Source organism: Pseudopipra pipra, chromosome 1 (genome assembly GCF_036250125.1).
Source record: "Pseudopipra pipra isolate bDixPip1 chromosome 1, bDixPip1.hap1, whole genome shotgun sequence".
NCBI lineage: Eukaryota > Metazoa > Chordata > Aves > Passeriformes > Pipridae > Pseudopipra > Pseudopipra pipra.
The window spans coordinates 138,446,082-138,459,691 of record NC_087549.1 but is presented as its reverse complement, the minus strand read 5'-3'; the positions used below and the strand labels follow the sequence as shown (position 1 = coordinate 138,459,691).

At 36.4% G+C, this 13,610-nt stretch overlaps 1 protein-coding gene across 2 annotated transcripts in view; it reads right to left on the bottom strand.

Annotated features, from left to right (window-relative positions):
* GPR158 (G protein-coupled receptor 158) overlaps positions 1-13,610 on the bottom strand; it is a 184,063-nt gene that overhangs the window by 70,403 nt on the left and 100,050 nt on the right. For both annotated transcript variants that reach the window (XM_064635782.1, XM_064635793.1), the window contains exon 5: positions 9,561-9,629. In XM_064635782.1, coding sequence (XP_064491852.1) covers positions 9,561-9,629 — 69 coding nt within the window. The remainder of the gene's footprint in view (positions 1-9,560; positions 9,630-13,610) is intronic.

Sequence of the window (13,610 nt, the reverse complement as noted above, 5' to 3'; positions counted from 1 at the left end):
TTCATCCACTTACAATTTTTTTGTTTGATGAAAGAAAGTCTCTTTTCATTCTCTTATTTTCTATGGTTTTTTGTCCACATGTATTACCTGGGAATTGCTTTAAATTATTTTTAGCTCTGAAATCCTTCTATCCATTTCCAATAAGAGTTTTGACTGAATTGGTATATTTTCCTTTGCTTCTTTTTTTTTTTCTCTCCCCCAAGAACGTCCAGAACTTACTGAACTGCCCCATGCCACTACAAGAAATCTACTTTGGGTTCAGATTTCAAAGGGAGATCAGCACGTGAACACTGTATGTCAGTTATGAAGTACAGTATATTTCTTAATAGCTTTCTCAAAACTTGCATCTATTTGCAGATCTGTGCTTAGTTCCATAAAGGCACAGAATCTTGAAATCAAAGTTTGTATAAAACACTGCCTGTTGAAAATAGTGCTTTTTTATGTGGTCCTAATACACAGTTATATCCAAGAAATAGAAGGTTTATATCACATAGGAAAAAGCTGCTTTTTATAAAGACTAATTGCTTGCTCTAATGAACATTTTCTGTCGCATCCACAGTATTATTGCTACTTCTAAGAACAGAAACGTCATCTCTGCCTACTTGATGTGATGTATGTTTAGACCCAAGCACTAGTCTTTCAAGTCTCAGTTTCAGAAATGAATCTAGCTAGTTTCATAGCAAATTTTTTACCTGCTGGCCCCTACCACTTCAATTTTTTAACCCTGGCAAAGTAAAATTTTGAGCATTTCTGTCAGATGACTCTACTATTATCAATAATAGAAGAAATACAGAATACCTCGTACACTGCTACTTGTTCATGTGTTTTGATAATTTTATATTGCAACTCATCGTATTTTAAACTTGTCTTTGCTCTCATAAGTATTGATATTACTTTTCCTAGTTTCTACAAGTAAACAGCTAATTTCTTATTTACATCAGGCAATAAGTGGTCTTGGGTTAACAGCATTGATTTAAATCCCATTGATCTCTAATCCCAGAGTTTAGGAATGAGAAGTTTAGAAGTGCTACACAGTAATGAAAACTTTGCGCTATCACTAATATAATTCTGTAAGATTTTTCCAGTGCAAAGATTTCATTAGTTAACATATAATTTTCCCTGTAAACTGAAAGCTGCTTAACTTCTAGCAGTTGTTATTAAAAACCATGAAGATACCATTGCCTGCATCTCCTAGGTACTCAGCATGCAGAATGACTGAATAAGGGCGGTCTCATCTCCGATGGATGAAATCTCCTTTGTTAAGGATCTCTTCCAAAAACATCAACTCTTCTCTTTCTCCATTGTAATGTATTGAATTTCTCATCTCTCCTTATCATTAACCATTAATCACCCTTCATGGTGCAACACTTAAACTCTTAAGTTGATGGTTAGGAAAGACCTAATGCATTCATACATAAAAGAAGAGAGACCGAGAAAGAAAAACAAACGAGAAAAAAAAAGCACATTTCAGCTCCTGTATTATTCACAGTGAACAGGCTTTGAGATGGAGACTCTGTCTTTTCCTTTTCCTCTGTGTTGATGCAAAGTTCTCTGTCAAGTGACATGGAAGTTGATAGGTAAAGTATCATGTTTTATCACTCAGCTGTACATTTTATACTGGTTTATGTCTTACCTTTAATATCTCAACTTCATATTCCAAGGCATGGTGAGTTATGATACTGCCACTATCCCTCTGACAGCACTGGTTTACAACTGCACTAAATTTCATATCAGAAACAGCATGATAGTATCAGCTTATCTATTTCAAGTCTTCCTTAGGCTTGAACTGCTACTGCTTTCATTTTGCTTCAGATTCTTGTTGGGGCAGATCACAACAACAACACCTGAGTCTAAAAAGTTCAGGAAGACTTAAGAACAAGATACAGACCTTTCACTTGACTATAGCTGTTGCTCTTTGGGTCTCAGGTATGAAAGCATGAATAAACAATGGTGGAAGAATATGAACATGTCTCTAGCTTTCACTGAAACGCAATGGGTAAGTGAAAAAGAATGACTGAAATTTATCTCCCATCAACATGCAGTCTCTCAGGTGCTAAACTGAGTGATAAAATGAGTGAAGGCAAATCACTGATAAAAGGGCTATGCCCTACTGAGAATATGTACATGACAACTACAACTTTTAATATTTTCCTTTTTGGCACAGTTCAATCCTGGCTCATCTGTACTACCTAAACTTCTTGTCTCTTTAGTTTTACAGTTTAATAAAAATAGGGTATATCCTTTTTCATTATCTTTCCTGTAAAAGTTCCATCACATTTATATTTTGAACTAATACATGTGAGCGCCTTTTCTCATGTATTAATTTTTTTCATAAGCTTTTACATCACTACAGCAAAATTCAAACATATTCTAAAGCATCATGCCTATCAATTCAGTTCACTTGCCAAGTGATCAGTGTGGTCATCAAAACATGTTTGTCTGAGAAAATTAGTCCAATCCTTTCTAGCTTATTTGCTATTAAGATCCAACAAGAGTTATATAAAATAAAGTACATAATCATTCAGTAAGACCTTTTTCCTGTTTTCTTACTCTAATTCAGCAGAAACAGTGAGGTCAAACAAGGACTTTCACTGATTTGATTTTTTTCAATCAGGTGTTCTTCAGTAATTCTTTGACTTGAAAGTGGCACTGCTGTGGTCTCCTGCTCAGGTCTCTAATGGTTTAGCTTTAGAGAGCAGAGCAATGAGGATGAATTATTACAGCATGGTTTCAGGCTTAAGTAAGGAACATACCATGAGTATTTCCAGCACTATTTTCCTCCATATGAATGCTCCCACATTCTACCCTTTGATAACTTTTGTGTTTCAAAGCTTTCTATGATCAGAACAGAGTTCCCACAATTTTATTTTTCAAATGTAGCAGATTTTTAACTTGTGCATGTGTTATTGCTCATGCTATATCCAAAAAAATTTAAAACTCCTTGTTAAATATTGTGCATTGTTTTTCAGGACTGTGGTCTGGTTTTATAACACTATTTTGAAAAGAATATATTAATGCAGAGTTTCATCTATATATAAGTAAGTTTATTCATGCAAGTTATTTCAGTGGAATTATGAATAAAGAGGAAAGACCACAAGATTTTGCCCCGCTCCCCTCACCACAGGATTAATTTTGCTGAATGAAGGGCTGGCAAGATTGTACCACACAAGTCCCTGCAAGCCAGTAGTGCTAGACAGTAATTTAAAATAAAAAGGTCAACAAAAAACCAGTGTGGCAGCTGGTTCAGGTCACTGGCTGCTGTCCTTTTCTCTCCAGCTCTCAAGTCCTGCACGCTTACATATACTTGGCTATTCACTGAACTTAGACTCTGACAAATGTGTCCTTCAAACTCAGTTCTCAAAAAAGCTTTCAGAGTAGCAAAAATAACACTAGCCTCCTACAACACTGTACTGTACCTTTGTGGAAGGGGAAAATTGAGTTTTGTCATGGTATTGCAATTATTGTCTCAAGGATGAGCATGGGAGTCCAAGATGTGAAAGAATAGTAACATCAGTACCTGTATGTTCACTGACATATCTTCAGCCTGTCATTTATAAATCCCACTATATGTTCCAGCAACATCACATATTTTATCACTATTCAAAGAAACTACAACTATGTGACTTTACTGTGTGCCTGTGCATTGCCTGGTTGGGGAGTCTCTATCCTTGCAGGTTTTTAAGACCTATTGGATAAAGCCCTTAGTAACCCTGTGTCCTGGTTCTGTCCAAGACAGGGTTAATTTTTTGCAGTAGCCAGGAGGGCATATTGGCCAGGAGGGGGAAAGGACTGTCTTCTGGGGAGAAGGAGTTCCTTCTGGTGGAGAAAATGTGGCAGGGGGAGCTGTCCAGTATTGTTTATTGTCATGAGGCCCTTGTGAACATTTTTGCACATGAATCACTCTCTCTCTTTTGTACACTTTTGGTTTTAATATCATTGCTGTTAATGTTCATTTTCTTATTTCACTGCTCTTTCCAGTAAATTGTTCTTATCTCAACCCATAATCTTTGCCTTTTGTGCCTCCAATTGGAGAGGGGGAAGGGGGAGTGGCATGTGGGGTTTTCATGGGAGTACTAAATTAGAGAATACCGTTCCTAAACCATGACACCTTGTCTTGTAGCAAGTCTTATAGCTGACTGTCCTTTGAGCAGGAAGTTGGACTAGAGGCCTCCTGAGGTCCCTTCCAGCTTAAGCTATCCTGGGAACACAGCACACAGACATACACAAACACAGAGAATATAAAAAAATACTCCTCACCAAATTCCATCTGCATGATCTCTTAGAATTTATGATGTCATAGCTCTACTAAGTTTCCAATACCCCAAATATTGGTCACAGACACAGAGACATCAATATCTAATCAAGATCAGGAGACATATAGCTCTTGCTAATCACAGTTCTTAATGTGGATAATCATATATACAACAGTCTCTAGTTAATAGTAGCTAGTAGAATCTTTTAAGATAGCTATGTAGATTAGTGGTAACAGAACCATGAAAAACTACCGCACTGTGTATCTTGTTTTTCTGCTACTTCAAATATATTTATCTGAAAAGCAGAAAATATTCAGTGCTTACTCCCTATTAATAAAAACAGTCATAAATATTTTTCTTAGCACAGTTCAGGACAAGGACAGAAGTGTTTCCAGTACCTATGAGGTTTCTGTACTTTGTAGCACAAGCTTGTAATGCAGAGGCTACACCAGCTTACTTCTGGCTTTTGCATTCAAAGAAAGCTGACTCTCCAAAAAACTCCATTGGTTTACCAGTTGTACATTAACTTCAAAAAATACGTTCATCTGACAAGGACACTGACCAAGGGAGACAAATGATTGCATCATCTTCAGCCTGGTTCCCTTGCACCTCTGCTAAGGCAATGTACATATAAAATCCTGGCAACACAGTATTTAAAATCTGCCTTTTCCATTGTCTGGACATCTAATCCACTACGATCCAAACAAAATGGAAAGACCCTTTTCTAGAGTGCTAGGGAAATCTGTAGTGATTATCTCAGAGCAGATATTTACACTGTGTCCTTGGACTTCAGTGACATGAACACCAAAGACAGGCATGTTCTTTATCCGAAACAACAACAGTAAAATGACAAGTGTTAATTCTAAAAGCTTTAAACACTATTTTGTGAGTAAAGAAGATGTAATTATATTCTGAAAAAGAATCAACCTAAAACATCTGGGGTATCAAAGCAGGCTTGCAGTGATAAATGTGTTGGAAAAAGCCAATCTTTCGGTTGACCTTAGTGCACATCAATGTGTATAGAATAAACAGTGACTGAGCTCTTGTAACACATCCCTTATAGGAATACTTGAGGGACAAATGCATAAAAGTATTTTGCACTGTTCCATTTTCACATTCATAAATGTAAAAAACAGAGCTTTCCAGTGACCTTGCTCTGCTCAGGACTATTACAACAGAGCTATCACAGTCTCATCATCCCAACCCTCATAGCTCACTTCTTCCGTGTTAATTCACATACAGATCATTTGAGGGGAAAAAACCCCACATCCATATCTAAGCTCTACTCCTCCTCACTTTCTATCCCTTCTCATAACAGAAAAGGGTAGGTGATTCTAGCTCAGGCACGAAAGAGGAAGTAAGACAGCCCCAGAAACACATCCTAACACCTAACACATGCAGCAAGATGTCTGAGCACAAAGCTTATTCGAGGATTCACTACTGAACTATTTCATGAGCATTAGGAAGTCCATGCTCTGCCATCCCACAGCTCCATTTCTCTAAGGTAACCGGCCTTGCTATAACTTGTGGTTTGGAAAAACAAGGGAAAGCAGTAAAGAATTCAGATTCTTTAGCCAAAGGATGAGAAGACTGAAGGACCAAAATCCTAACAGTCTTTAAAAAGATACTCTGCAGCCTCCTAAACTAGTTCATCTTATGATCTAACTGGCCTCACTGTTACAAGGTTCACCTCCGCTGTCTAACATAACTTTGACTTGCTGGAATTTAAATCTAGTACTTATTTGCTATATCAAGAATATGGAGAAGAAATTATTCCCTTTGCATCATCAGACTCACTAACTTTTCTCACTGGCTGTAGAAATTGTATCATAATATTGCATGGAGTTAATTTTGGACTTCCAGTTAACATAGACTAGCAGTATGGAAAATATTTAATATATCAGATAATCCTAGTTGCCTAGGGTAGAATTCATCACCATTTGAGGCAAGTACCTCAGGTTTCCTTTATAGTCCATGAAGTGCTGGCCATGATGCACCTCATCTTCAAGTCTAAAGTCATAAAAGGCCCATTTCCTCTTCAGGTGGGCATAGGGTAGCTGTTTCAGCTATGGATACATACATAAGAAACACAGACTCACAGAATAATTTCCTTTGCAAGGGAGCTTCAGAGGTCATCGAGTCCAGCCTCCTGCTCAAAACAGGTCTAGTAGGTCAGGTTGCTCAGAGCTGGGCCCAGTCAGGTCATGATACCTCCAAGGATAGATATTTTACCAACTCTGGACAAACTGTTCCAGTATTTGATCACCCTCATAGTAAAAAAATGTTTCCTGCTATCTAATCAGAATTTCCTATTTTTCAACTTGTGCCTATTACAGATATGTAAAATCAGCTGAGATCTGACCCCTAATGCAACGAATAGGCTTTTCTCTTATAATATTGTGCTTGTGCTCACTTTTGTTGAAGGTCTTTGTAGCATGCAAAAGTTTTTAAACCTGTGTCAGTGAGTTCCAAGCATTAGCAAGACATGGAATTAGGAAAGGTGTAAAAGTTTCAATAGTTAATATTTCTGGAAAAGGAAAGTAATCAGATACCAAGTGCAGAAGTCAAGGGACTCATCCATAAGATGGTTGGGTTTTGTCTTTCTATTCAAAATCTAAGAACAAAGAAATATAAGCAAAATCAATTAGAAACCCTAGAGTTCATTTGGAGGAGGTCCATTGATAATTGAAAAGACTAAGCAAAGGAATATTAGAGTTGTTACTGTGAGACTACAGAAAACACAAAAAATGAGAGCTGCCCAGCAACTTCTGGGTAAAATCTATGCATTTGTAATAGACAAAGCTCATCTGCCTGTTTATAATTCAGGAAAGATCAGAGTGTTGTTATCAGTATAGCAGAATTTGAATAATAAATTTAGGTGGAGACCATCATTTGCACTTCCCATTTGGTTAGAAGGGCAGTGTAACAGCTGTTTTTCTCACCAAAAGCAGCTGACTGGTGATATTATTTTTCAATTAATGATGTTACACTATGAATAGATTACTGCATATAGACATGCAAACAACGACAATTAGTGAAAGAAATTCAGCAATGTAACAAAGTAGGTTTTGGTTTCCATTTAATTAGAGGGTAGGAAAAGTCAGAGATGCAGTAAACCCCTTTTGGACACAGTGAAATTTGTATGCTGAAGGCTCTCAAAACAATCCAAGACAGACTGAGTGAACAGATCTAGAAAAAGTGCGAATTTAGGAAAGTGTAGAAGAACAGAGAATAAAGATGCAAAGACTTGGAGCAGTGTTGAGAAAATCTAAGGGGATTTTGCTTTTTAAATAAGAATGTAATTTTGCATTGTATCTGTAAATGAATAGTGATTTCAGTTATTTAGAACTGAAATGCTGTCACTTTATGTCTTTACATTGTTACATGCACTAAGCCATGCTCCGTAATTCTGCACTTGGCTGAGTGCGAAAGTAAAGCTTTTTGGTTTTACACTCCAAATCACAATAGAAGAGATGGTACAAAAAGGAAAACAGCCTCATGTTAAAAGACAACATCCTTCTGTAGTGATGCTTGTGAACTCCATTCCATATATTAACTTGCATTTCACATTATCTGTGGAAAACATAGCCTAATTTGGGTCTATAAGAGGTGAGATCTGTATTAACTAGCCTTAAAACTTTAATGTACTACTCTATCATAAAATGAGGACCAAATCAAATAGCTGAAACAACAACCTCTGAGCACATGTTACTAAGTCTTTAACCATATCAGTAAGTCACAGAATATTCCCAATTCTTCTCAGAAACAAACAAAACCATCAAATAACAGGAAGGACTAAATAAGCAATGGATATGACCCAGGAAAAACAAGATCTGCTTTGCAGGTACGTGACTCATGACTAACATATAAAATGATAATATATGCTCTATGCCTTGCTATAAATGTGTGTGAATATCAGCTGGTGCAAATGAAACTCTCCATTTAGACCTTGGGTTTCCTATCTCAAGCCATTCTGCCCTGTTTTGTGCTCCTTTTCAAGACAATAAGCAGATGAGCACACTTAGATACTGTCCATGTAAAGCTAAATATCAAGAGTTCACATTCCAAGCACCTGAAGACTGAAGACAGACACCACCAAAAGACATTTGTCCTTTGTGAAATGGAATGTTTTATGCTATGAATTTCTGTAAATGCTTCTTTCACACCACCAGCTGAGGAAACAGTGCATGGGCTTTCTGTTCTGTTCACCAGAAGGAAACATGAAAGACACTTTGAAAATTCTGGGGAAATGTATTGTTGTAAAAAAACATTTGTGCAATATGGAAAAAACAAAAATTTTACTTCCCTGACATCTGCAAAGTGAAAGATGAAAAAACACATAAAACTATCCTAGAAATGCACACAGTTTTTCTTTAGAACTTGAGAGGCCCACAGGACTGAAAAAATAATGTATAAAAATTCCATCAGGATTTGTGTTTCTTATAGTATTCCTCACACATTCTACTACAGTTTATTTGCTACTTTTTCTGCAACTACTAAAGAGTTTTGTTATCCAGCTCGTCTCTCAGTACCTACATGTTGGTCTGTAAAAGCACAGAAGATTCTGACTACAGAGTAAAAGAGAACACAAACATATTTGAAAACAGCTCACAACTCCACCTTTGTTTCTCTCCTGACCTGTATGCTATCAACTTCTTTCAATCCACACTTTGATATCTTGCCTTATCTAGCCATTGTGTTGAGTTTATGTAACAATTAACAAACTCAGTTTTCCTGGGATTTTTGAAAAGAGAATGGTTCCACATTTCTATAAGTTTTGTAATGTATTTCTCACATGACTGTGAAATTACTTTTTTTTCCACTTACAGCATAGAGATAATACCATCTAATTTTCCCAAATACATGGTGTTGCAGATGTCACATAGCCTTAAAAACATCATAATATATGCCACTAATACACTGAAATAACTATCTTCCTCTGTACTACGTTCCAGAAAAATACTTGGTGTAATCAGTGCCTTTCTTTTACACACCTTGCTGATTTTTCCCATAGCACAGATTAGAGAGCTGTCATCTCTAAAAAAAAAATAAATCAGCTTAGCCCAGAACACCTAAAAACTTCCAAGTCAAAATGGCTGGTAAGTTCACTAAATTGAAAATGGAGAATTATTACAAATATAGCAAAACATTTGAATGCTCTAAAGAATATTTACAGAACACAGCACATTTTACAGTCAGATTAAACTAATAATTAGTTTTGACATTTATATTTTCACCAAGTCACTCATGCAATGTTTTAAAATGTTGGCAGGGATATAATTTTTTTAAAGTTATAGTTTGACTTACTGGAAAGTACAGAAGAAGTGATCCAAAAAGAATGGTTTCCAACAGCACCAGCCCTGAAGCCCTGATACTCTAGAAGACAAAAACCAACACAAAATATTAGAAAATTCTCTCCGTGTGACATTTCAATGCTAGTTTCTTTGCAGAAGGCACCTTCACTATTGTCAGTATAACACTTCCACAGTAAAGCTTATTAAAGCAGAATATTAAGCTGTCTGTCATACTGGCATGCTCTGCACTCTTTAATTCACAGGCCCATTAAAATGGTTGTGTTTTACAAAATCCAATTTAAAAAAAAAAATCACTCTTTCCTATGTCAAATACTATTCAACACACAATACCTGGATACAATTTGAAACTGCTAAATTTGCTCTCAAGTGTAAAGAACTATGGATCATGGGAATTACAGACAAGAATTAACTGTGGAATTTGTTCTGCATTGTTTAAATTTCAAGAAGTCCTTTGAATATTTTTACTTATTTCACATTAAAGACTTGGCTTCTATAATATGTATGAATAATCTACCATTTTACTGAATGTAGTGTGCTCTTAGATTGAAAGTGCCTTTATTTTTTCTGACATTTTGTAGGAAGATGTTAATTCGGATATTAATTTGTCAGGATTGTAAAAATACCATGCCATTTCCTTACTGATTCTAATGTAGTCTCTCCATCATGTTTTCTTACATCTTAAAATTAAACAAAAAAATCAATTCTTTTTCCTAACACAAAGTGTATGCAAACAAGTTTGATGATTTATGTAGAGTGCAACTGTGCCTTATCTTAGAGACAAAACGTCAGCACTGCTTCCCTCTTCTTTAACCATCTCCTCCTTCCCCAGGGAGTTTCACACTTTGTGATGTCAAATTCCCAGCACAAAATTATAAAAACTATAAAAAGCATTATAGGACTGTGTCCACAAGATTCCTTTTGTGGCCCTGATTCTGCCATAGGTGGAAGCTTCACTTGTTTTGATACAGTTTTTCTTCACAACATCTTTGTAAGAAGACACTTTTCTCCCAGGAACCAATGCAGAGGAGTCTGCCCAACACCATACAAGACACTGGCAGAGGTCAGTGAACTCATCTCTCATGACTGAGCAATACTCAAACTACTGAAGAAACTCTTTTTTTCTTATTTTATACAATGCATCTGTGTGCGATAGGATGGCCAACAAAGTGAAACAGACTTCATACAGGGAAGATGGAAATTATCTAAAACATCTGGTCTTCATATAGCTTCCGTGTGAACATCCTTTTCTCTAAACAAGTTTTCACATCCTGATCAGTCTTTACTTATCGAGCTTTTTTCTGGATGGCTTGATCGTAAGAGAACCTGCAGGGGCAAAGAACTTCAGCATTTACAGCTCTTCTTCCAAAACAAGTAATTAATCCATGATTTTCTTCTCACCTGTGTTCAGGGAGGGACCATTCTCTGTGAATTCTGTCTATGCACTTCTCCTTCCTGCCTTAAAAGAAATGTGGCTTACAAAGAAACACCGAAATTCAAAATGAGCTTGAATCCAAGTTTTGACTGTGTTTTTTGTCTCAGTCTTTGATACCAGGAAAATGGAGGTTTAAGCCAATGTTTAAAGATATCACAGCTCTTCTTAACAGGATTCCTCAATAAATGGAGTAGACATTCTAGCACGTATGAATGCTAACCACAGCGATGAAGAAAAGCACAAAACTTCAAATAAGAAATAGTACAACCAACGAACTATTTTTGTGTAAGTGTAGAGAAAAAAATAGTATGGAAATGGAAGTATGAAAATTCTCCCAATCTACATTTTTGAAACTGTTAATTTTTGCTACTGCAAAGAAAAAGAGATATTTTAATAACTGATTTTAAAAATACATGAATTCCATTTTTCTTCGATAGTGACCACTATATTCCAAAAGGTAAAGTCCAGGAAGAAAAAACTCCATCCAGCACCGAAGCTTTAACAACAGGGAATAAGTAATGAGGAGAAAACCAAACTAAAACAAAATGTTTTAAATTTTATTAGATAAAAGTATGGTATATTAGATAACCAGGTATTTCCAGCAGTCTCTGAGTAATAGCTTTTTGACCAAAAGCTAAGTCTTCCACTGTACAGACTTTGCAAATATGGGCCCCCCATGCATGGCTGGGGGCAGCATCACAAATACATCTACGACACACAGAGCAGTGAATATGCCCACATACCTCAAGAAAAAAGCCTTTGCTCTTTTAAGAAAATAAATGAAAGAATGATAAATGATAAACCAAAGGCTAATGATAAACCAAAGTCTCCACCAGCTGGTGTCCACCCATACGGGCTGCACAAATAAAATTCTCTGACGGAAATCACAGAAATCAGGGCATTTTATGATACAGCCCTGAAATTTCATGCAATGGGATTTTCTTCAACTTGCATTTAATGTTTGCTCAATTTCTTCTTTTCCTTAACAGCTGCCTGGTTTTTTGCATCTGCCTTGCTTGTTGGCATTTATTTTGGTTTTACTTATTTATTTCTCTGGCTGTTCATCTTGTGTACAGTTTGTTCATTGCCACTTTGCCTGTGTGCTCATTTCCCTTTCAGGGTTTTATTTCTATGGTTACTTTTTTGTGCCAGTAAAACTGTCCTTTCTGGATTTCCTAGTCACACTCAATGGTTACACATTGCTGACACCTCAGTAATACTGCACTTTATTTTGCTTCTAGTTTCATACTAACTTTCAAACTTAACTTAGCTACCTATACCATCTACTGATCTAGGCCTGTTTGTGAAGGACTGATTTATGCCTTAGGATTTGCTCAGTCTTCCATCTACTCATTCTATCTAGACCACATTAGTAGCCTTTGAGGTAAACAGTCATTCCTTATCCTTCTATCTTAGAAAGTAACACCATTTCTCGGGCAAATCATTAAGAAAGCCATTCGTGCCCCTTGGGCACTGCTAAAGAGTCATAAATAAATGCTTAACAATTATTTGCATGAGAGAAATTTTAAAAATTAGCTGTCCAAGTTGCATCAAGTAGAACAAAATAAAAAGCTGAAATTATGTATAAATATGCACAGAAGATGCTGCATTTCAATTCTCTATGGTCCTAAGCAATCCAGGAAATACAGCAGCATTAATTACCACTGAATTCCTGAATGTCACCACACAAAGTCAGTGATATGAGTGTCAAAGTATTTTCAGAGTGGAGAAAAAAAAGAAGAAATTAAAACCCAAAATAAAATTAATGTAATCCTGTATCTCTTACATTGCATAATACCAAATTAACAGAACTAAAGACTTTTGGTATCAGTCCAGGAAGACTGCAGATTCCTCCAGGGCCACATGTCACTGTGTATTTTACGAGCATGATACCATGGAAACCTAGTGAGGGGAAAAGGTTGGCATATTTTGATTTGTTTTCACTTTTGTTAAACAGTTCTGCCACTTCTATAACATAAAGAATGACCAAAGAAGACTGTGATTTAAAGAAAATTTCCTTTTGCAAAGATGGCTTCACCAGAATGTGAGCTTGTCGTACAGATAAATGAAGCATACAAGAAACTATTAGGAAAAAAAATTAGATAGAATTCTTCTTTGATCTCAACTTTAAATACAACACATTCATATTTATTGAATTGTAAAGTGTATCTACCACTCAATGTACAACTGGAAAACACATATGGATACTTGACAGAATGGTAGAGAAGGAAGGAAAGACAGAGAACAGGTCCAAGTGTGCTCTGCTGTACTAAGCTGATGTATTTGAAGTGACTAGAAAAATTACTATGCAAGACTGTCTCAAAACAAGTGAAATGAAAAGCTTAGCTAAAGGTACGTGTAATGGCAACATGCTCGCTCTCCAGTGCTCCCAGGAGGACCTTTGTGACCCTTGCGGTGCAGATCCATTCTCCTCTACGTGTGAGGACATGAGAGACGTGATGAGATCTTACTGGACTGTATTCCCAAATCTCTCCCTTCCCTGAAAACTCTTCCTGTTCAAATTCTTGTTTCCTGGTACAACTGGTCTTTAGTTCTACTAAACAACAGAGGTGAAAAGAGATTTTTGTCAAGTTGAAAATACGTGGTCTG